The following is a 25286-nucleotide window of genomic DNA, read 5'->3' on the forward strand; positions in this document are numbered from 1 at the left end:
AGTTGGCAGTACCAGGGGTCAGCAACCTTTCAGAAGTGCTGTTCCGAGTCTTCATTTATTCACTCTGATTTACGGTTTCACGTGCCAGTAATACATTTTAAAGTTTTCTATAAGTCTATAATATATAACTAAACTATTGTTGTATGTAAAGTAAATAAAGTTTTAAATGTTAAAATGTTTAAGAAGCTTCATTTAAAAATTAAATTAAAATGCAGAGCCCCCCGGATCAGTGGCCAGGATCCGGATAGTGTGAGTGCCACTGAAAATCAGTTTGCATGCCGCCTTCGGTACACGTGCCATAGGTTGCCTACCCCTGCTCTAGAGGATGCTGGAGCCAGTCCCCTATAGATACCATTGAGGAAAAACTTCTAGCATCGGTGCATGTGGCAAACATAAACACCTAACGTTGGCTGGACATGAGCAACCACTTGAAGAACAACCACTTGAAGAACTTTCTGCTAAGGCAATAAAATGTCTTGGTAACTTCCTGATTGGTTTGGTACTTTGCAGGTTGAACACCAGGGCATGTCGCACATCAAGGGAGCGAAGTCTCTTCTCTTTGGCAGAAGTGTGGAGAAAAAAAGACAGTTAAGTAGATACTTTGGTTGTTGTTGAAGAGAGGACACAGGATTCCCACTCAGGCCATGCAGTGGTAAGAAGGAACTGGAGAGGCCTCAGCCCTCACTGTCTCTTATGCCCTCAGTTGGAAGCACAAGGAAATCCACTGCACATGTGCAGGCCAAAAAACATTATTAGCATTTCCAGACTCGGGTGCATGGCACTCATGTGTACCCATGTGTGGAATACACATAAGGACCAGCATTCAAAGAACTGGTTGTTATGGGAATTGGGGGAAGGATATATATAGCCATTTTTACTTCTAAATCTCTCTTCTGTTTAGGGAAAAAAATCTAACACACATATATGACAGACATTATTGTTGTATGCAATCTTGAGGTGGTGGCAGCAAGTAAGCAGTGTTCACAGAAAACAGCAGTATTTCTTGACTGAAATTGTGGTTTGTCAGAATGAAAAAGGTGATACTTCAGGCATTTGCTCAAATAATTATTATTGTACTGAGGAAGGAAGTTGCAGTAAGGACCCAGATCTCTGTCTACAGTTCACTCCGACACCTGTAGGTCTTGAACGAAAGGGAAAGGCAGCCCATAAACTCTGATGTGGTGCAGAAAGAAGGTGTGAAGATAAGGGTATAAGAGATGCTGAGAGACATCCCCTGACCAGTGTTATTACAAACAAGTCCTTTCCCTTGGATACTTACAAGGCTGGGAAATAGCTGTGATGTACTGTGGTGAGAAGAGGAGGTATCGTCCAGGGGAGCGGAAGGAGCGGCTCAGAGCAGCTCGACACAACATTGTGAGATGTTTGGGAGGATCAAGGATACCTGCAAGTCAAGAAAAAAAGTCATCAATTTCAGTGAACTTGCCTCCCTTTTCCCACCACTAAAATACACACCCAATCCTGCACACTAAGATACCCAGCACTACATGCCCTTCTCAAAATCCTCTGTGGCATTAGGTATGTACCAGACTTCACTTCCTCCAAGAGCATTCAATTGCCAGCTGCACTCACAGCAGGCCTTCTGTGGCATGCACACACCATCATGCATCCTGCAACGCAAAACTGATTACAAAATGTGTATGGAGTGACACACAGGCATCTATAGTTATATGTAATGCATTTATCTTGCCACGTCTTGTAAAGATGGCAAGATGCCTACCAGTGAGGAAGCAACAGATGCCTAAAACTCAACAGAATGGTATTACTCCAGATTTTCTTCTGTGCCCACCCACTGGACCACCGCACTGCCAGATGCAGAGCCCCAGGGTGCACAGTTTAAACAGTGTGAGATCCATGTGTCTTATATTTAAATTACAGACAGATTGCAAAATCAAATACTCAAAAGTTAGGAAATGCCAGAACTAAGTTTGCTTGTGCAACCTTAATGCATACATACAGAGGACTGAATTATGATATAGTTTTCAGTTACATGATCACATGCTGTTTTTTCTCACTGGCCCCTGCCTCGTTCAATGCACAGAACAGACTATGCTCACTTAATGAGCAGCTCTTCAACAGTTTTCTCTTTGTTGTTCAGTGTGTGACCATATGCTTTATTTACTGCACACTACTTGAACCCAAGACAGAATTAATAATTTCCTCATGGATTTTTCTGTAACGCTTATCATTATAGTATCCAAGTATTTCACAAACACCCTGTGAGGTGAAAGGGTATTATCCCCATTTTACAGCTGGGAAACAGACACAAAGCAATTAAAGGTCAAAAGAGTCCACTAATTTTAGATGCCCAATTTGAGATGATTAGAACCTAATTTTTCCAGAGTACTTAGCATTATATGGCTCTTTAAATGTTCAAATCATAGCTTCCATCAACTTCAGTTACAGCTGTGAATGCTCACCACTTCTGCATATCAGACCCCAGGAACTCAAGTCAGGCATCCAGAAAACGAGAATACAATTAGTGACCACCTGTGAAAAGTTTGGTTTAAGAGACTTACCCGCATCACACAGAAACTGTGTCAGAGGCAAGGTACTATGGAAAGGAGCGGGGGAGAATATAAAATTAAAAAAGAACAGAGGAAGCCAAGAGCAGGGTGGAAAAGGGGGAAGACATTTGAAGGGGAAAGAATAGTCAAAAAAAACTTAAATCTATATCAAGGCAAATACAAAAGAGACTCAGGCATCTCGGCCAGGATCCCAAAAAGATCTCTCCATCACAAGGATAAAAGCTCATCTGTGAAGGAGACAGGTTCTTAGGGGCTAGCTGAAGGCTGCAGAATGGACATGATTTAAGAAACAACTCAAACCTCACCATTTTCCATACCAAGTACAAAGCACATTTCTTTATCATCTTCCCTTCAACCACAAATATGGTATAATAAGCCAATTTTTTAATTTCATGTATTTTTCCCGTTGAGGAGAAAGAGGAAGGAAGGAGAAAACATGTCACATACGCTAGGTACAATGTTTAATACAATTCTGGAAGACATTATGTTGATAAGGATGATACAAGAACCTGCATAGACTAGATCAATTGGACTGGTAGCCACAAACTAAACTCTAAAGAAATTTTCCACTAAATATTGGAAACCCTCATTTAAAAGAAGGAATGTGGAAGGAGGGGAGGAAAAAAAAGAGAGAGAAGTCACCCTTCTGTTATTTTTTCAGATAGAAAATGCTACCCAGTATTAGAGATCGTATCTATCCATGGTCTTTATATGGCCCACATCACCAGAGTATGTGAACATCTCAATCCTTCATCACATTTATCCTCTCAACACCCCTAAGGTAGGGAAGTACTATTATCCCCCATTTTACAGATAAGGAACAGAAGGACTAAAAGTGACTTGCTCAACATCACACATGGAGCCTGTGGTGGAACAAGGAAATGAACACAGGTCTCCCAATTCCTAAGCTATCACCTTTTACCACTAGACCAGAGGTAGGCAACCTATGGCACAGGTGCCAAAGGCGGCACGTGAGGTGATTTTCAGTGGCACTCACACTGCCTGGGTCCTGGCTACTGGTCTGGGGGGCTTTGTATTTTAATTTAGTTTTAAATGAAGCTTCTTAAACATTTTTTAAAACCTTACTTACTTTACATACAATAACAGTTTAGTTATAATATTATAGACTTATAGAAAGAGACCTTCTAAAAATGTTAAAATGTATTATTGGCACGCGAAACCTTAAATTAGAGTGAATAAATGATTAGCCAGCACACCACTTCTGAAAGGTTGCCGACCCCTGCACTAGACTATCTATACTATAGACAAGGGGGAATCAATGCTTCCCTGGGTATTTAACCTGGCTTTTGCCTGATGTATTGAGAGTCTTAACCTTACTGCTGCAGACTTTTTTTGTATTTAGTTTCCTTACAGTTTAAGTTTAAAAAATAAAAACAAAAGCATTTAAATGCATATTTTTTTTAAAAAGGACCTGCATTTCTTTCAGTGCTCAATCCTGAAACTCACAGGATGTTACCTTAAAAGCCTCCCACCCACAAAATAATCCTCTCTTTAAGAGATTCTGTGCTAAGCCAAGGATGAGAAAATTCAGCCCCCAAAACATAGTTGTATAAAGACAGCTATGATTCACATCAAGTGGGGCTCAGAATAAAGTATGGTCTTGCCTACAGCTAGTGAATAAATTCACTCAGGCTTTATAATGGTTTACAAGGGTCAGACATGAACAATGTAGAATATGTATCCCAGGATGTCAGGAATCCATTCCAGCAAGAAGTTGGATGAGAGAAATCTGCATCCAAAGGCATCAGGCATCCCTATGAAGAGGAAGAAAAACTGACCTTTCTTTTTAGTAAGAGAACAAATATAGTAAACTCTTCTATAGTGCTTTTAATCTGAGTATCTCAAATACGAAATGCAATTCTTCTGTGAGTTAAGTGACTTGCCAAGGTAACGCAGCCAATCTGCAGCAGAGTTTGGAATAGACCCTCAGATCCTTACTCTAAACTATCCTTCAACCTGCATGGAACAGACTTTAGTGAAGGGGGAAACTATGTTATTGGCAGGCACAATGACCACTCAAGCATAGACAGGAAGTTAGTCTAGCTAACTCAGCACAGACTACCAGATGCAATCTATTGCTATGAATAAATCCTACCACCTGCAAGTGTCAGTCCATGTGCAGAGAGTTCAGAACAGTTAGAGAATTTGTTTCTGTACCTGACAAATCCTGCTGTGATGTGAGAGAAATTTCTGACAGAAGCAGCAATGAAGCCAACAGCAGCTGCAGTGAAGGCAGGAGATAGACTACATTTCTGCAGTCTCAACTGAAGACAGACACAGCTCATTTGCAGCAGCCAATCCCAGAGCTTCTGGAAGTACAAGCCACATCAGCTCCACCAGAGCTTACCAAGAGCTCTCTCAGAAACTGACGTAACCTCACTCTAAGCTCTTCCCTCCCACCAGCACACTCTTCTCCAACCCTGCTGCCCCAGCAGCTGATGTAACTCTACTCCACGTTGCAGCACAAAATCCAGAGTTTTAAGACTGTAGCATCAACAAGTGGTTTATGGGTGGCAAGCCCCAGCATAGGCCAGACAGTGCTACTCCCACACTTAGTACGCAGCATGCTGGCTTCCCATCCTGCATCCTCCTCTTCTTTCCAGGCCTACTAGTTTTCTGATAATGATTGCAGACTTGCTGTAGATGCCCTCCTCCCTGCTTTCAGGGACAGGCTGGCCCTCAGTTTTACCTTTACTCCAATCTCCTCCTCCCATTTTCCATAACATCACAGATCCCTTCACCATGGGGGGAGAGAGTCAGTTTGCTCTTTACTGACTTCCTCTCCCCCATCAGTTCACACTCCAGTTGCTATGTTAAAGGGGAAGACACTAGGTTTTTTGGTAATTAATACTGTTTGTACTTTCTATACAGGTCTGTCACATCTTACACGTATTTAACATGCACTAATTCAGCGTTATGTGGTTGGCAAAAACAACAAAAAAGAGAAAAACAACTATTTAGATACTGTTCCTATAGTGTTGGCGATTCCGCCCACCATTACACTCAATGTAATTTTGACTATATGTGGTTTTTGCTTTACACGCTGACCGCGGAACGTAACCGCAGCGTAAGATGAGACAGACCTGTAGTTGCTTTCATATTCACCGCCATTACTGAATGCAAACTGACTTCTCTGCTTGATTCAGATACATGCTACACAGCCTCAGGGCTGCACCCACTGTGTCTCTAGTCTTATTTTGCTAGTGTAATTCCAAATTAATTCCAGTGTTGCAAACTATTAGGATTAGCATAGGTCTCACAGTGTTTGGTGTTTTTATTAAAGCTTCAGCTACTGAGGTTGCATTACCCAAGAAGTTTAACTTTCGTATTTTTTTTTTTTAAATGAAGTAAAAATTTCTAGACCTCATGGCTACAGCAAACAGCTTGAAAATTTGTGGACACTACAGACTCTGACATCAGAAAGCAAGCAGAGAGTGTAGTAGGAAGAGGACCTGAAACATAAGCCCATGTATCCGAGGCCTGAGCTAAAGTAGTCAAAACCTTGCTGATATAAAGCAAAGTTCAGTTGTGAGCAAGAAGCACGCTCTGCTCACAGAATTTGGCAAGCATAGGGCTGATATTGCTAACTGGGTCGGCTCTGGCTCTTTTGCAGCCCCAAGCAAAAAAAACAAAAAAAACAAAAAAAAAACCACACACAAACAAACAAACAACCTGTGGGGCAGCCAGAGCCAGGGTGCAAACTTTCAGGTAGTGGGACTCCCTGCGCTGCACACATGCCCCAGGCAGTGGAGTGCGCGCCCGAGCTAGCGGGGGAGGGAGGAGGGAGCGTGGGGGCGAGAGGGAAGGGAGGCAGCCAGGGCTTCCTTCAGCCAGGGCACTCACCAGTCGGCCCCTTCCGCTGCGCTGCCTGCTGGGAGGGCTCTGCGCCACTCCGGTCAACAGGGAGGCAAGGACGCAGGCTGCCAGGCTTGCTGCAGATCTGGCACCGGCTGGGACAGACGGAGCACGCAGCCAGCTCCCAGCAGGGCACTCCTGTCATAACTCTAGTCCCAGATTTGGACCTTAGCGTCCAAAATATGGGGGTTAGCATGAAAACCTCCAAGCTTAGTTACCAGCTTGGACCTGGTACTTGCTGCCACCACCCAAAAAATTAGAGTGTTTTGGGGCACTCTGGTCCCCCCAAAACCCTTCCCTGGGGACCCCAAGACCCAAACCCTTGAGTCTCACAACAAAGGGAAATAAATCTTTTCCCTTCCCCCCTCCAGGTGCTCCTGGAGAGATACACAGACACAAGCTCTGTGAATCTAAACAGAGGGAGTCCACCCTCTGTAATTCCAATCCTGGCAACAAAAGCACTTTCCTCTTCACCCAGAGGGAATGCAAAATCAGACTAGTAAATCTAACACACAGATCTCCCTCTGACTTCTTCTTCCCACCAATTCCCTGGTGAGTACAGACTCCATTTCCCTGAAGTTTCCCAGAAAAGAAAAACTCCAACAGGTCTCAAAAAGAAAGCTTTATATAAAAAAAAAAAAAAAAGAAAAATACATACAAATGGTCTCTCTGTATTAAGGTGACAAATACAGGGTCAATTGCTTAAAAGAATATTGAATAAACAGCCTTATTCAAAAAGAATACAATTCAAAGCACTCCAGCAACTATAAACATGTAAATACCAAAGAAAAGAAACCACATAACTCACTATTTGATCTCTTTGTCCTTACACTTGGAAACAGAAGATCAGAAAACAGAAATCACTTCTCAAAGCTGAGAGAAAAGCAGGCAGGCAGGCAAAGACTCAGACACAAACTTCCCTCCACCCAGAGTTGAAAAAAAAATCCTGTTTCCTGATTGGTCCTCTGGTCAGGTGCTTCAGGTGAAAGAGACATTAACCCTTAGCTATCTGTTTATGACAACTCCCCCCCCCTCCGCGCCACCACCCCCGCAGGGCGGCCAGAGCAGCAAACAAAAAGGGCAGCCATGCCGCCTGAGGATTGGACAGAAGCCGCCCCTTAGAATCTACCACCCCAAGCACGAGCTTGCTTGGCTGGTGCCTGGAGCCGGCCCTGATTGCTAAAACACATATTCCTAAGAGCTGCAAGGACAAAGCATTCACACAAGCACATTCCAGAAAGGTGGTACCAGAATACCCTGATAAATACATTCCCCAAAGATAACAGGAACATGCTGAGCCATCTTAAAGGATAAGGTCAGGATGACAGCATGATGGATAGAGATGTTTTAATCGAACCTACAAGTACAAGGCGATGGCACCCTAATACATCAAAGAGAGGCACCCTGATACGTCAAGGGTGATACGTAACTTGTTTGGTGTATAAAGATGCATCTCAGAGGGAGTGTCTTCGACCAGCTGAGGGGACAGTGGGAACAGAGCTGCATCCACTGTCACAAACATACATGAGCTAGTGTAACTAGAAATTGATCCAGGGAGCTAGGACCATGCTTTGCTGACAATAAACCTGACCAAGTGCCTTCGCAACTCAAAGGATTTTGTTGTCATTGGGCGGTTCACTCGAGATCTGCTGTGCCAGCTATCTGTGCAGAGCTGGAACAACACAAACACCACACACACACGCACAGCCAAACATCTGACGACATGAAGCGTTGTTATTATAAAGTCTTGTGATTTTGGGGGTCACTCCAACTCATGTTTTTGAACATTTGGAGTTGGCAACACTGGAACTTGCACTCTCCACAACTATATTGGAGTGATTCTGAAACAACTGAAGTGGGGAAGAATAGCTAAACACAGGGGCATCTATTCTTAGTGCAAAAACAGTTATTCATTTCCCCAGTACAGATGTCTTTATAAAATCTCTCTCTATTAACTAGGTATATATTCATTTTGATATAGAGATACACCTAGTAAAGAGGAGCAACTTTCCCCTGGACTAGGGCCACCCTGACAATTCTTAAATATAACTTTGAAATAGACTGCTCCAGTATTCCCCTTAAACCATTATTCAAAATATCCACAACCATCACCATAGCAACTGAGGGTGTGTCTACATTATGATCAATTTTATAGAACTCGATCTTTAGAAAGCGATTTTATACAGTCAATCAAGTATGTCCCTACTAAGCACAGCAGGTCAGCAGAGTGCGTCCTCAATACCGTGGCTAGCATCGACTCACAGAGTGGTGCACTGTGGATAGCTATCCCACAGTCCCTGCTGCTCACTGGAATTCTGGGTTAAGCTCCCAATGCCTGATGGGGCAAAAACATTGTCATGGGTGGTTTTGGGTATGTCATCAGCCTCCCTTCCCTCCCTCCCTCCCTCCCTCCTTGAAAGCAATGGCAAACAATCATTTCGCTCCTTTTTGCCTGGGTTACCTATGCAGACACCGTAGCACAGCAAGCATGGAGCCCACTCAGCTCAGCACTGCTGCTGTGAGCATTGTAAACACCTCACGCATTATCCTGCAGTATGTACAGAGCCTGGCTAGGAATCGCCAGCACAAGGACGACTACGAGGAGGACATGGACACAGATGTTCCTGAAAGCATGGGATGTGGCAATTGGGACATCATGGTAGCAGTAGGGCAGGTTGATACAGTGGAATGCCAATTCTGGACCCGATAAAAAGCACATACTGGTGGGACCGAATAGTGTTGTGGGTATGAGATGATTACCAGTGGCTGCGAAACTTTCACACGCGTAAGGTCACTTTCATGGAACTTTGAGTTGCTTTTCCCCACTCTGACAATTGCTTTCCCCCTGCCCTGACAGTTGAGAAGCAAGTGGCAATAGCCCTGTGGAAGCCTGCAATGCCTGACTGCTACTGGTCAGTCAGGAATCAATTCAGAGTGGGCAAATCCACCCTGAGGGCTGCTGTGATTCAAGCAGCCAAGGCAATCAGTAACCTTCTGCTAAAAAGGGTAATGACTCTAGGAAATGTGCAGGTCATAGTGGATGGCTCTGCTCTGTTAGGATTCCCTAACTATGGTGGAGCGATAGACAGAACACATATCCTTATCTTGGCACCAGACCACCTTGACAAACAGTACATAAACTGCAAGGGGTACTTCTCAATGGTGCTGCGAGCACTGGTGGATCACAAGGGACGTTTCACCGACATGAACATGGGATGGTCAGGAAAGGTGCATGAATCATAGAATCTTAGACTAAGGTCAGAAGGGACGATTATGATCATCTAGTCTGATCTCCTGCACAACTCAGGCCACAGAATCTCACCCACCCACTCTTGAAACAAACCCTTAACCTATGTCTGAGTTACTGAAGTCCTCAAATCATGGTTTAAAGACCTCAAGGTGCAGAGAATCCTCCAGCAAGTGACCTGTGCCCCACACTGCAGAGGAAAGCAAAAACCCCTCAGGGCATCTGCCAATCTGCCCTGCAGGAAAATTCCTTCCCGATCCCAAATATAGCGATCAGCTAAACCCTGAGCATGTGGGCAAGAGTCACCAGCCAACAGCCAGAAAATAATTCTCTGTAGTAACTCAGATTCCATCCCATCACAGGCCATTGGCCTATTTACCACTAACAGTCAAAGATCAATTAATTGCCAAAATTAGGCTATCCCAGCATACCACCCCCTCCATAAACTTATCAAGCTTAGTCTTGAAGCCAGATATGACTTTTGACCCCACTGCTCCCCTTGGAAGGTTGTTCCAGAACTTCACTCCTCTGATGGTTACAAATCTTCACCTAATTTCAAGTCTAAATGGTCCAGTTTATATCCATTTGTTCTTGTGTCCACATTGGTACTGAGCTTAAATAATTCCTCTCCCTCCCTGATATTTATCTCTCTGATATATTTATGAAGAGTAATCATCTCTCCCCTCAGCCTTCTTTTGGTTAGGCTAAAGAAGCCAAGCTCTTTGAGTCTCCTGTCATAAGACAGGTTTTCCATTCCTCAGATCATCCTAGTAGCCCTTCTCTGTACCTGTTCCAGTTTGAATTCATCCTTCTTAAATATGGGAGACCAGAACTGCACAAAATATTCCAGATGAGGTCTCACCAGTGCCTTGTATAACGGTACTAACATCCACCCTAGCATGAACGAGTTCCTTTTACTGTGCCCTTACAAAAATTCCCTTATTTCAACCAGGTAACCATGAATGATATCCCATTCCTGAGGCTGACACAGAATGATAAAGATCGAATGTTGCATGAATGCAACCAAAACCCAGGACCATTTGCTGCCGTGCTTTGTGCTGCAATGATTCCAGACTACTTGCTACTGGCTTGGCGTGGTAAAATGTCCTACCGTGGAGGACAAAATAAGCAGCCCTCACAGAAACCTTATTCAAAGGCTTTCAGAGTACCTCCAGGAGAGCTCCATGGAGATGTTCCTGGAGGATTCCTGCTCCATCCCCAGACATGTTAACAGGCTTTTCCAGTAGCTGTACTGGCCGCGAATGCATCCCAATTCTTCAGGATGAATCAAACATTAAACACAATTGCTTTTAATCCCTATAGCGCAGTGACAAATAGGCACTCGCCAGAGGTGCCTTCTCTGCCTTCAGGGTCCGGGAACTCGCCTTGGGAGGGTATTGGCTCCAGGGTGATGAAAAGGTCCTGGCTGCCAGGGAGAACGGATTCTCCACTTGCCTGCTTCCCATGCTCCTCCGCCTCGTCCTCCACAAAATCCTTCTCCATGTTGCGTAAGACTGCCCCCTTGCAGGTGTTCACGGACAGTGGTGGGGTACTAGTAGGGTCCCCCCCATAGAATGGCATGCAGCTGATCACAGAAACGGCATGTATGGGGCTCTGACCCAGAGTGACTGTTTGCCTCCTTGGTCTTATAGTAGGCTTGCCTGATCTCCTTAACTTTCATGCAACACTGGTGTGTGTCCCTGGTGTAGCCTCTCTCCACCATGCCCTGTGCAATTTTGGCATATATATCATAATTTCTTCAGCTGGATCGGAGTTCTGCCTGCACAGATTCTTCTCCTCATACAGCAATCAGATACGGTGTCTCCTGTTCACTCCATGCTAGAGCTCGTTTGTGATTCTGGGACTGCATGGTCACCTGTTCTGTTGAGTTCGCCATGCTGACCAAACAGGAAATGAAATTCAAAAGTTTCCCGGGCTTTTCCTGTGTACCTGGCTAGTGTATCGCAGTTGACAGTGCTGTCCAGAGCGGTCACATTGGAGCACTCTGGGATAGCTCCTGGAGGCCAATACTATTGAATTACACAATGCTGCATCTGAACTACCCCAAATTCGACCCAAGAAGGTCAATTTTAGTGCTAGTCCCCTCATCGGGGAGGAGTACAGCAGTCGATTTTAAGAGCTCTTTAGGGCAACGGAACAAGGTTTGTTAAGTAGCCACATTGCTTATAAAAATTGACCTAACGCAGCTAAATTCGACCTAACCTCATAGTGTAGACCAGCGGTGAGTCTCCCAAGTGAATAAAGGTTTCTTTCTTGCTTCTCAGCCTAAAGGAGAAATGTTTGGTTTGTAGAGCGCTTGAAAGCGGCAATTGAGACAGCTAAGTTGAAGGCCTGAGTTTTGCATTTGAAGCCAGTAGTTTCTTGTAGGAATAAGTTCCCAGAGAGAACTCTAGGTCCAGCTCCTGTGAAAGGTCTTTATCCCACTCAGGTCTTCCTTAATGGTTGACAGTTTCATTGTTCTGGTGCACTGTGTTAGGCTGGTCAGACAAAGGGAAAGGTGGTTTCAGGAAGGGCTTTGAATATTTGAAAAAATAAACTAATTTCTGTATTCAACACAGGGCTAGTGCAAAGAGTGGAGTACCAGGATGAGGTGTTTATAGCAAGCTGTGTTGCTAAGACAAAAGACTACTGGGTGGCTTCATTTCCAGATATAGTTAGTTAAAACAATCAAGTGAATTAGGCATGATTTTCTGCCCAATCCCAGATCAAGTGGGTGAGGCTTTTTTGCACCATGGCTATTTGAGCCCCAATAGCATTGAGTTTAAAAAAGGGCCTCAAGACTACAGACTAACTTATGCTCAGTGCAAATCCTCTATCCAAAATGCCTCTACAATAGAGTAGGCAAGTTCTCTGAAAAGTTTCCTTCTTCCTACCGGCATCACCTTAGCCTTGCCTGGATTCAGCTTTAGCCAGAGGCTCCTCATCTAGGTGCTGATTTCACAGCCAGGCACTGAGACAGCTGCAAGAAGGTGATGTTATGTTAAACATAAAGGAGATGTAGAGCTGGGTGTTCCAATGACTATTTCTGTTTTCTCACACTCTGAAATGGTGCCGAACTCCCTTGGCATATTTCAATTCCTATTAACTCTCCTGTGATGAATCAGGGAATTTGTCTACATAAATTATAACTTCTGGTTGATATTATGATGTTATTATGAAAATTGTTGTATTACTGAACGTCTCTATGTAAATGAGGAATCCACACTGGGCTGCCAGGACCTGTAGAACACACCCGCTGAACTAAGCACAGTACAGAGTAGTTAGGATACCCATTATATGGTAATAGTACGGCCATTAAGGACATTGGTTGAAGCAAGGAGAACCAGTTTCTGTCAACCCCTCAACTAGGATTTTATAGAAAATAGATCCTGTCAGACTAATGCAAATCTTTTTTTGAGATTACAAATTTGGTAGATAAAGGCAATAGTGTTGATGTAACACACTTAGATTTCTGTAAGGCATCTGACTTGGTACCACACAACATTTTGATTAAACTAGAATTATACAAAATTAACATGCATTGAATGGATTAAAACCTGGCTAACTGATTAGGTCCCAAAATGTAACTAAAACAAGTAATCAGTATTAAGTAGGGGTGTTTCTAGCAAGGTCCTACCAGGATCAGTTCTTGGCCCTATGCTATTTAACATCTTCATTAATTACCTGGAAGAAAACAGATCATAGATACAGGTTGCAGATGACACAAAAATTGGAAGAGTGGTAAATTAGGAAGAGGACAGGTCACTGACACAGAATGATCTGGATAGATTGATAAACTGTGTGCAAGCAAACATTAAGTTTGAATATGGTTAATCTAAATGTATAAATTTAGGAACAGAGAATGGATGCCATAATTATATCACGGGGGTCCTCTGTCCTGGGAAACAATGACAGAAAAGATGTTGGGGTCATGGTGGATAATCAGCTGAATGTGAGCTCCCACTGTGACGTTGTGGCCAAAAAGGATAATGTGATTCTAGGATACATAATCATAAGTAGTAGAGAGGTTATTTTATTTCAATATTTGACAGTGGCACAGACACTGCTGGAAATCTATGTCCAGTTTTGGTGTCCACAATTCAAGAAGGATGTTGATATATTGGAGAGGTTTCAAAGAAGAACTACGAGAATGATTAAAGGATTAGAAAACATGCCTTTCAGTGATAAATAATTTGACCACCTTGAATCTATCTTAGCAAAGAGAAAGTTACAGAGTGATTTAGTTACAGTCTAAAAAGGTACCTACATGGGGAAAAAATATTTGATAATGGGCTCTTCAATCAAACAAAAAGGTTAACATGATCCAGTGGCTGGAAGTTGAAACTTGACAAATTAGTACTATAAATAAGATGTAATATTTTTTAACAGAGTTATTTTAACCATTGGAATAATTTATCAGGGGTTGGAATCATAGAATATCAGGGTCGGAAGGGACGTCAGGAGGTTATCTAGTCCAACCCCCCCTGCTCAAAGCAGGACCAATCCCCAAATAAATCATCCCAGCCAGGGCTTTGTCAAGCCTGATGGATTCTAAATCACAGACAAGTTTTACATGATGATTGAACATTTTTGTAAAAAGATACACTCTAGGAATTATTTTGGGGAAGTTCTCTGGCCTGTTATATACACAGGGCCCTACCAAATTCACGACCATTCTCTCTCACACAGTCTCTCCCCTCCTCCTCCCCCCCCATGCACCCCATCTCCACAGAGCAGGGGAGGGGAGAGATGGTTCAGGAGGCAGAGAGCTTTCAGTGAGTGCCTTAAAGAGACAGGGGACAGGCATGTCTCAGAAACTTCCCCAACAGCCAGTGCACACACTGTGTTTCACACACTTTCCAACACTGTTGTTGTTACTTCTTGGTGTTTTCTGCAATGCAAATACATTCTCTGTAATTTTATTCTTTCAAAGTGTGTTATTTTAGTTTTCTGACTGGTCTATGCTTTTCATAATTTTTCTTCTCTTAAACTTAAATTTAATTCTTTAAGTAATGAGTTCTAAAATGCCTAACTTGTCCTGGCCAGAGTAATTATCCCTATTGGTAACTTTAAAAAATATATATTTAGGTTTTTTGTTTCAACTCGTTGCACACATCCGCACATTACCTTGGTACACATAACAAAACTTATTCCATACATGGGTGGAAAAAATTAGAGGGAACACTGATTGTCACCCTTACTTCTTCACTGCCTTCAGAGCTGGGTGGCCAGAGAGCAGCAGCTGTTGACTAGGCGCCCAGCTCTGAAGGCAGTGCCGCGGCAGCAATACCATACCATGCCATCCTTACGTCTGCACTGCTGCTGGCAGTGGCTCTGCCTTCAGAGCTGGTTCCCTGCCAGCAGCCACTGCTTTCTGGCTGCCCAGCTCTGAAGGCAGCGCACATCAGCGGCAGCACAGAAGTAAAGGTAGAAGTACTGCAACTGCCCCTACAATATCCTTGCAACCCCCGCCCTCCTGTCCTCCACAGATCCTTTTTGGGTCAGGACCCCCACAACTACAACACCCTGAAATTTCATATTTAAATATCTGAAATCATGAAATTTACAATTTTTAAAATGCTATGATCGTAAAATTGACCAAAATGTACTGTGATTTCGGTAGGGCCCCAGCTATACAGGAGGTCAGATATGATTACCATGGTCCCTTCCGGCCTCAGAATCTATGAATAAGGGGCTGGCATAGGGAAAGTGGAAAAATTCTAAACAGGACAAAGATGGAGGTGACAAAGCAGTGATTTAAGGAAGACTCATGGGTAAAGGTTTTGGAGGCAGATATAGGAAGTTTTAGGCAGGGGAGAGGAAGATACAGGCATACTTTTGTAGTGTGGGACTGTGACAGGTTGCTGGCTAAGGAAATCTCAGCCAGGCCAGCTCCAATCAACGAAGGGGAATCGGAGCTGGCTGAATAAGCCCAGGACTGATTGGCAAATGGGGAACAGCTGACAGCCTCATTATCCAGGGGCTATATAAAGGCAGGCAAGAAAGAAGCCAAAGAAGAAGGAAAGGGAGGAGCCAGAGAATTAGAGTGAGTGGGGGCTCTTTTCTGCTGGCTGCAGGAGCTAGCAGTCCCTGAGGCTGTAATACTGAAGCTATTTGTAGCTAGAAGGTGGTGGGAAAGTATACGGTAAATGAAGAGCATAGATGATTTCACCAACACAGAGATCTCTGGCTGGTTTGTGGGTGCAGCAGGGGCAGAACCAAGGAGGACCCAGCAATGTCTTGTTACAGGGACCCATTTTAGCTGATAGCCCAAGATTAAAGAAAGTTCATTTAGCAGGGAGAGGATCCATGGTTCAGAAATCAAGCAATGAGGTGCAGCAGAAAGATCCTGGACACTCCCAGAGGACCCTGACCCCTACCCAAAAAATGTTATAAAGAGTGAGAAAACGGAGGGAGGGAATTGTGTAGTAGTGTTAATTATTTTTGTATAGATTTGTTTCTTGTGCTATTAAGTAAAGAGCAACAACTTTTTAGAATCCTGAGCAAAGTCTGTGTGCGTTCGGTAACATTACACACGCTTGGAAAGTTAGCCTGTGAACTCGAGTTTCCACATGATTGTGGAGTTCTGGGAGAGGGGATGTCTGTGCTAAAGAGGAGTCTGAGGATTCAGCACTGGTCCCAGCGGATAGGCATTTGGACAACTAGGTCTCAGCTACCAGTAGGTTGGTGCCAAATGGAATATGTGCGCCCCAATGGCGTGCCTACAGTACCCAAGCCAAACGCAGTGCCTGGACTCTGCTCAGGCTCCAAAGGCTTAAAGCACACAGTATTCAGTATTTGGATATCTTCACAGCAGTCTGGTCAGTATCTGATAGGGGGAGCTCCAGATCATCAGACTGCAATGCCTGCGACAATGAAAAAGGGAATACAGGTCACCATGTGAACACAGGGGAAAGGCAGAGACGTTAAATGCTATTGTCGATCACTTTTGCTATTTGTGACCTGTTGCGGTTCAATCACCATCAACCAGAATTTGCTGCTTTTATAAACAACCTACAATACAGCCCTTTGGAGCTACACTACATAGGTCTGCCTCCGTATCAGATTGTCAAGATGATGATTTTTATCAGGAGAATTTCTGTGACTGACTTTTGAAATTTGTTTCAGTGCAGTTTTCCTTTAAGTCTGTATGTTAACTTTGAAGAGGGGAAGGAGGCTATCCCTGCAGTCTGGGAAAACAACTATAAAACAGCAAGTGATTGGTTGAATGAGTAAATAACAAAGGAAGAAATAAAGTTCTTAGCAAACCTTGTTAACACATTATATACAGTTTTATTATCTAAAGCAAAACAAACACCTAGAGGTGTGCTCAAATTCAGTAGATAAGGTAGCTGGAAATGTACAAATGCTAAAGATGAAAGTTTTCTAAGAGAAAAACCTATCAAAAGCTGGGGTTCATACTCAAGTATCAAATTCGTTAATATTCCAAGAGAAGGCTCAAATGGCATGTGTTTTATAACTAGGATCAGCATCGTACTCTGGCCACCCTCAAACATGAGCACCAATAACTTAAGTCTTCCAATTATAGCAGGTCACTTGATCATCAGTAATGGGAGGTAACCATTAGTAAGGCACTAACAAGATTTTACTGATTCAGTCCCTTTTGCACACCCTCTTCACAGGCAAACTCCAATTGAGAGAGTATTGTTATAACAACTCCAGTCCGTCTAGTCTAGCCCATGCCCATGCCTTCAGTGCAACCCTAATGCCTTGTCTACACTACACAGGTTTAAGCAAGACAGCTTACATTTACCTAGCTGTGTACATGTCTACGATCAAATTGGTCTCCCACTGCTGTAAGTGCCCTGTTATGCCAACATAGTAACACTAACTCCCTGCGTGGCATAGAACCACAGTAGATGTACTTAGGTTGATGCAGTGTGAGTGCAGACACTGCATTACTTATGTCCAGCCGATCTGTCCTCCTGCAGCTGTCCCACAATGCCCCACACTGACTGCTCTGATCACCATTGTGAACTTCACTGCCAGGGGTCAGAGACCACAAGCCACTCCCTCCCCTCTAAAGTCCTGTGAATTTTTGAAATTCCCTTTCCTGATTGCCTGGCTTGGCGAGCTCACCTAGCAGCTCTCCATTGTTGAGTCCAATCACCCAGCTGACCATACTGGCTACATGCTCCTGCCTGGAGTGGACAGGAGATATTGGATCTCCTGGGCCTGTGAGGAGGAGAGGCTCTGCAGGCACAGCTCTGAACCAGTTGTAAAAATGTAGATCTCTATGAGCAGATTTCTCAGGGATGCAGGACAAGGGTCACAACAGGGAGCAGCAGCATTGCTGTGTGATAGCCAAGGAGCTGCACCAGGCACACCAGATGATCAGGGAGGCCAACAATCAGTATGGTGCCAAACTGCAGACCTGACACTACTACAAGGAGTTTTATGCCATACGTGGCAGAGACACTCCCAGCTCCCCAACACCACCGTGCATACCTCCGAGTCACAGGTCTCTGCTGTGAGCAGAGAGGTGGTGGTGGTGAATGAAAAAGCAGGAGGGAGGAGGAGGCAGCGTATGGGCAACAGGTGACTGTTCAGCTGCGCTGTAAGCCTGGACCTGTTTTTGACTCCACCATAGTCCAGCCAATCCTGCCACTCAAGCTCAGTGCAGGAGAAAGAACCTCAGGTATGTGTGTAGATAAATTTTCAATTACAAGGAAAGCACCAACAAAGTAACAGGGCACATCTTTTGTCTTTTCATTAATTTACTTGTGCTAGAAGAGGTAATGGTACAACCAACAGAGGTAGACTTGCTATCTGTTTTTCATTCCTCTCCAGAGTTACAGGAGGGTGGGAAGCATGTGGAGCAGTTTGTTTATGTACACAGGGATGTCCCTTAACACTTATGAGAGATCTCAATGAAACTTTTGCGGAGGTTCTCTGCAATCATCTGCCAAAGGTTCCTAGGGAAGGCTGCCTTATTTCTTCCTCTGCAGTAGGACACTTGCCCATGCCACCCAGTGGTAACTTCAGCAAGCACCACTGCAGTACACAGACTAATGGCCTACAGGCTCAGGCAGCTTTGGGACACCACCAGCAGCTGTACTCTCTGCTCTATTCCCTCAGGAGCAAGATATCAGCTAAAGTCATCACCACCGCTTGTGGAAAACAGTGCCAGTGCTCAGTGCCATTGGGCTATGCTACTAGAATCATGCAACCAAACAATTCCCTCTGCATTTCCCCAACCCCAGTGGGCCATACTCACCACGGCTGATGCTGTGACTGGCGCTGTGCACAAGCAACCCAAACAGAAGTGAGAATGTAGTGCTTAAAACTTTTGCAGAGCAAGGGGAGTGTGTTCAGCATCTTAAATTTTGCTTTTTGTAGTGAATATACTGACAATAGTACCACTGCATTTTATCTTCAGCAGCTGCCACTGCAACCTTCTGGGTCTTCCTCTCTACACCTGTGGAATGCCTGAGCCAGATGAGGCAGCAAAAGAAGAGGACTCAGGATGACATGTTCAACAACATCCTACAAGCCAGGGCTGCATTAGACAGAGCACAGGACCTGGAGGATGAACATTAGGAACAGCCTGGAGATGGAATGCGTGGAGAGGAGAAAGGCCAAGAAGTCCCAGCAGGAAAAAGAGATGCACCAGGACGTAATGGGGTGTCTCAAGGCATTAAACACAGATGCTGCAGACTCGCGTGGACCTGCAGGTTCAGCCATCCTGGGCTCGCCTTCCTTTACAGCCCATTGAGAACTCGGTATTAGGACCTCCCTATACTTCCCTCCCAACTTCCCAGGTGGCATCAGGACTCATCACACTACCCCCACCACTCCACCCTGGGAGACATTAGAGACAATTACAGCATCACATACATCAATCATAGGTTCCACAGGTCAGTGAATGTGGAGCTGAAATAGACATAAGTTTTCTTTCCTCTTCCTAAATTCTGTCTTCTGAATGTATTAACATTTAAGTTTTTATTTTATTTTATTTAAAATTGCATAGTGGGGTTTTTTGCACTAATTTTGTTATAGAATAATAAAGATGAACTTTGTTTCACATAATAAAATTTTGCTCTCATCTCCACACCCAAAGGACCAGGGCTTTGCCAAATGCTGACTCACCTAGGGAGCGGGAGATCAGACTCCTTCAGAGGGAAGAGCCCTCCCCCACCACGATTCAAGCTCACACTGGGGGCAAAGAGATGGGCTCAGACCCCAGCACACACATGAAGTTAGGATGAAGGGTTTAGTCCCTCCTCCACCCCCCCATCTGACACAGACACAAAGGACTGACGGATAATGGAATGAATCTGTGGTGCAGCTGTCCCTATTCTCCCCTAGTTCCCCTACCACTCACCCTCAAGTTTCCTTGCTAAGTGTCCCCACCCTCTCACCCACCTGAACCTCCCAAGCCTTCTCCCTCCCCATTACCTCTCTTCCCCTCACTCCAGTCCCTCTATTTCCTGCACTGCCACCTAATCCTCCTCCTCCAGCAGGCAAGTGAATGACTACTTTCCCCCTCAAGAACACTTTGATTACATTCCTCATCCTCCCACCCACAAAAAATAAAAAAGATTTTAGCAACAAGTCTTCAGACCTTTTTCTGATTTCTGCACTAAGCAAGATAAATTGATACTGACCCACTCAGCTAGGGTTAAAGGTTACTTCTTAGCCCCTTGAGCTATCCAGCTGCAGTGAAGCTCTCCTCACTATGAACTCCCTGGGTTCCTTCATCTGCACACGCTCAGTGCAGTTTCTTTAGCTCTTGAACATACATAAAATAAAGAACTAAAAACTTTTTGGCAAATATTCTGATCCACCAAAGGGGCAGTGGTTGTCAGACATTAGCTGAGCGTAATCCTCGAAAAACTGAGACCCTTGTTGCCAGGATTAGAACCCTGGTTTGATCCCCAGGTCGGGCAAAAAAACTTTGGTAGACTGTTAAACCTTAGTAAAAGCAGTTTGGGAGGGCCTGTATCCTAGAAACTCCTTTGCCACAGGTCCCCAAATTTGGACCATCCAGCACCCTCACAAGTTACACCAAATTTCAAAGCGAGCCAAGTAACTATGCAGATTTTAGAGCACTGAAATATAAATGCTGGTCTAACTCTACAGCAGGTCTGGTGGTCCACTAGAACAGTGTTTTCAATACAGTAACTCCTCACTTAAAGTCATCCAGGTTAACGTTGTTACATTGCTGATCAATTAGGGAACATGCTCGTTTAAAGTTGTGTAATGCTCCCTTCTAATTTCGTTTGGCAGACACCTGCTTTGTCTACTGCTTGCAGGAAGAGCAGATCATTGCAGCTAGCTAGTGGGGGCTTGGAACCAGGGTGGACCGGCAGCCCTACTATGAGCTCCCCACTCCCCTAAGTTCCCTGTGCAGCAGCTGCCCAGCAGGCTAGCAATTGTGAGGCTTCCTTACAGCGGTAGTGGGTGTGATGGAATGCTAAATTGTATTCTATCTTTCAGCCACTGGTGGTGCTGTGTGTAAAATAACTTATCTAAGTTAACTTCAGCCCTACCTGGCAGAATATTAAAGGATCTTACAGCAAATACATCTGGTGTCTCCCCCTTTGAGAAGGAAGCTTTGTGGCCAGTCCACATCAGGTACAGAAGCCTGGCCTGTTAGCAGCAGCTCTGCAACCTACCCTGTACAAAGAAATACATAACAGCAGGTCTCATGCATTAGCTGGGGTAAGAATTAAGTGACAGAGATCCTTTGGGGCCCAATCATAACTATCAGTTGATACACTCCTCAATGTGTGTACAAAATATGAAGTTGTTAGAATCTGTCAATCTTAAAACAAGCTGCTTTCTTTCCCCGAAGCTTTATCTCAGGAATCCCTTGGTCAAATGGCTCCAAATTCGGATCACTAACTCTATTTTGCACCCCCATTAGTCACACCATGCCATTTTAGAAGAGTTGTCCTTTAAGGTTGGGAAGTTTAACTACAAAGGAGATGGTGCTCACCTATAAAATAGTGGTCTGGTCTTGGTCATCAAAAACACCATTGCTAGGTTTCTTTTAAACCTATTATAGTGCAGCAGGAAAGAGAACAAACATTCATTTCAATTTTGAAGAATAAGGTAGGGAAACTATGTTGGTCTTTTTTTTTAAATAAAAAATATATGCAACAAAAGAGAGCTACATTACATACAAATAGGGATAAAAATATTTAACTCAAAATATTCCTTTGCAGATCAGTGCAATCCAAATAAAACGAGAAAGGACAAAAGCCAGACTATTGCATTGTAATTTATAGCTTGAGTTTTTCTGGGGGAAGGAGAGTTCAGGCTGGCACAAGGGGGAGGCAGAGATAGCTCTGTGGCTTGAGCATTGGCCTGCTAAATGCAGGGTTATGAGTTCAATCCTTGAGGGGGCCACTTAGGAATCAGTGGCAAAAATGTCTGGGGATTGGTCCTGCTTTGGACTAGAAGATGACCTCCTGAAGTCCTTTCCAACCCTGATAGTCTATGATTCTATGTGTTTATAGCAACACATTTTAATCCTACATCATAACCATTTATCTAAAATAAGACTACACCCCTGATTTCATAATATATTTTTAAACTTAATCTCTTACTGGGATTTAAAAAAAAATCTGTGATTCAAGTAATTTGCAAGTTACATCCATTGGGTCATCTTTAATTACTATTATATTACAGCTTACAAAGAATGAGCAGGTTAGAGGAACACAGTTTCTTCTTGCAGAAGCTGTGCTAGTTTGGTCTTGTTATTTCTGTTCGTGGAGATGGGTTGTGCAACTGCAACAGTCTTATCACTGAGAGTTACACTAAAACCTAGGAACAACTGTTAAGTGTCACAGGAATGTCACCTGGTACAAATGCTTGAACAGTTTATCTCCTATCCAGAGGACTAAGCCCCATTGCCAGAAGCAAATACAAAACACTAACGGGACGCACCAATGCAGTCCAGGTGCATCACCTCAGCTTTCAGGACGTGTACTGCAAAAATCCTTCAGGATGCTGCTTCTGGGCCTTGTTTTTTTAATTATTATTTTAAAGTCAGTTTCAGCCTATTAGACAGGGGCAGGCAACCTATCGCACGGGTGACAAAGGTGGCACACGAGCTGCTTTTCAGTGGCACTCACGCTGCCCAGGTCCTGGCCACCAATCTGTGGGGCTCTGCATTTTAATTTTATTTTAAATGATGCTTCTTAAACATTTTAAAAATCTTATTTACTTTACATACAACAATAGATTAATTATATATTATAGATTTATAGAAAGAGACCTTCTAAAAATGTTAAAATGTATCACTGGCACATGAAACCTTAAATTAGAGTGAATAAATGAAGACTCGGCACACCACTTCTGAAAGATTGCCGACTCCTGCTATTAGGTATCATAAGTTTGATGTTCACCCCTGCTGGAAGAGAAAAGGAACCATCCTCTTCCATGCCCCACCCTCCCCCGGGGGTCCCACCCCCATAACAGCAGGGGTTAGACGCACTAATGCTCTACTCATATTGACTACTGAAAATGTAAGGATGGCTGTTATTTTACCCAAAAGCCCAGTGCTAATGTCACTCTGCTAAGGATGCTTAAGAAAGTTCTGCAGAAGCCAACAGGTTAGCCAACCCTCTCCCCACTACAGGTATAAGAGACTTCCCTAGTACAGGTCATAGATCTGTAACAATTTTCTTTATAAGCCACAATCTTAGGATAACATGCAACAGTCACAGGGCTGTGTACAAGAGTTGTCAACTGCTCTGCTTATGGGACCAGGCAGCACATGGCAATTCAGTGTCCCTCAGAGGCCTTGACCAAGGTAGTGAGAGAGTCCCTCCCCCACACCCACCTCCCTCCCCCATCTGTCTGACAGAGGAGCACAACCTCCTTGTCTCACGAAAAACAACAACCCAGGAACAGGTTAAGCTACCCACTCCCAATCAAGGGCAAGCTCCTGCTCCTCTTCCCTTTACAACACAGGAGTCTTGCTGACGGGAGAGGGCAATCAGCCTAGCAGGGCTGCGAGGTGGCAAATGAGTTTGCGACTCACTGCCAGAGGGGGCCTGGGGCACCAAGACACTACAACACACCCTGCAGCCAGCTCAGACTCTCCGGTACCCTCCGCACCCAGCATGCCCACCGCTCCCAGCATTCTCCATACCCCCATCCCTGGATGCCACCAGAGGCCCCCACCCTCTATCATACTGCACCCCCAGGTGCCCCCAGCCACCTCTACACCCTGGTTACTCCCAGCAGCCCCCACCCTCTGTCATACCACACCCCCAGCCACCTCCACACACTCACCCCACTACCACCACCCTCTGTCATACTGCCCCCCCGGTGCCCCCAGCCACCTCCACCCCCCCGCTACCCCCAGCAGCCCCCACCCTCTGTCATACCGCCCCCCCAGGTCCCCCCAGCAGCCCCCACCCTCTGTCATACCACACCCCCAGCCACCTCCACACACACACCCCACTACCACCACCCTCTGTCATACTGCCCCTCCTGGTGCCCCCAGCCACCTCCACCCCCCCGCTACCCCCAGCAGCCCCCACCCTCTGTCATACCGCCCCCCAGGTGCCCCCAACCACCTCGACCCCCCTGCTACTCCCAGCAGCCCCCACCCTGTCATACCGCACCCCCCAGCCACCTCCACACACTCACCCCACTACCACCACCCTCTGTCATACTGCCCCTCCTGGTGCCCCCAGCCACCTCCACCCCCCCGCAACCCACAGCAGCCCCCACCCTGTCATACCGCACCACCCAGATGCCCCCAACCACCTCGACCCCCCCTGCTACTCCCAGCAGCCCCCACCCTCTGTCATACCACACCCCCAGCCACCTCCACACACTCACCCCACTACCACCACCCTCTGTCATACTGCCCCCCCGGTGCCCCCAGCCACCTCCACCCCCCCGCTACCCCCAGCAGCCCCCACCCTCTGTCATACCGCCCCCCAGGTGCCCCCAACCACCTCGACCCCCCCGCAACCCCCAGCAGCCCCCACCCTGTCATACCGCACCACCCAGATGCCCCCAACCACCTCGACCCCCCCTGCTACTCCCAGCAGCCCCCACCCTGTCATACCGCACCCCCCAGCCACCTCCACACACACTCCCCGCTAGCACCACCCACTGTCATACCGCACCCCCAGGTGCCCCCAGCCACCTCCACCCCCCCGCTACCCCCAGCAGCCCCACCCTGTCATACTGCCCCCCAGGTGCCCCCAACCACCTCGACCCCCCCAGGTGCCCCCAGCTCCCGGTGCCCCTCACCAGCCGGACCGCGCCAGTCCCCATTCGCAAAGCCACTCACGCTTTCCGTTCGCCCGGAGGCCCGGCCGCTGCGCTGCTGGCGGGAAAGGCGACGCGACACGTCTGAGGGGAGCGAGCCAGGAGAGCTCCGGCAACCCCCTCGGGGAAGGACAACTTCCGCCCCGCCCCGCCCCGCCCCCACCGCGTGCGCCCCGCCCCCTCGCACGCCCATGGCGTCGGAGCCCCCGCCTGGTCCCCCCCGTCACCGTAGCTCTGCGCGCCCTTCCTGCCCCGCAGGGCCCCGCGCACACCGCCCACCTGGGGCGCACTTGCCCGCTGTGTGCCTCTGGGTCTCAGAGGTAGGGTGTGTGGCCTTGGGGCTGAGCGCAGGCCTC

General features: G+C 45.7%; 1 protein-coding gene across 4 annotated transcripts in view; it reads right to left on the reverse strand.

The window, feature by feature from the left end:
* ALDH18A1 (aldehyde dehydrogenase 18 family member A1) overlaps positions 1-25065 on the reverse strand; it is a 66776-nt gene extending 41711 nt beyond the window's left edge. For 2 of the 4 annotated variants that reach the window (XM_030570260.1, XM_030570255.1), the window contains exons 1-2: positions 24953-25065; positions 1280-1402 (exon numbers count right to left, since the gene is read on the reverse strand). In XM_030570260.1, coding sequence (XP_030426120.1) covers positions 1280-1373 — 94 coding nt within the window. In that variant the 5' untranslated portion in view covers positions 1374-1402; positions 24953-25065. Of the gene's footprint in view, positions 1-1279; positions 1403-4724; positions 4744-24912 lie in introns of those variants that run through there. The other 2 variants (XM_030570256.1, XM_030570257.1) reach the window with 2 other exon arrangements.
* Between the last annotated feature and the right edge of the window lie 221 nt (positions 25066-25286).

Source organism: Gopherus evgoodei, chromosome 7 (assembly GCF_007399415.2).
Source record: "Gopherus evgoodei ecotype Sinaloan lineage chromosome 7, rGopEvg1_v1.p, whole genome shotgun sequence".
Classification (NCBI taxonomy): Eukaryota; Metazoa; Chordata; order Testudines; family Testudinidae; genus Gopherus; species Gopherus evgoodei.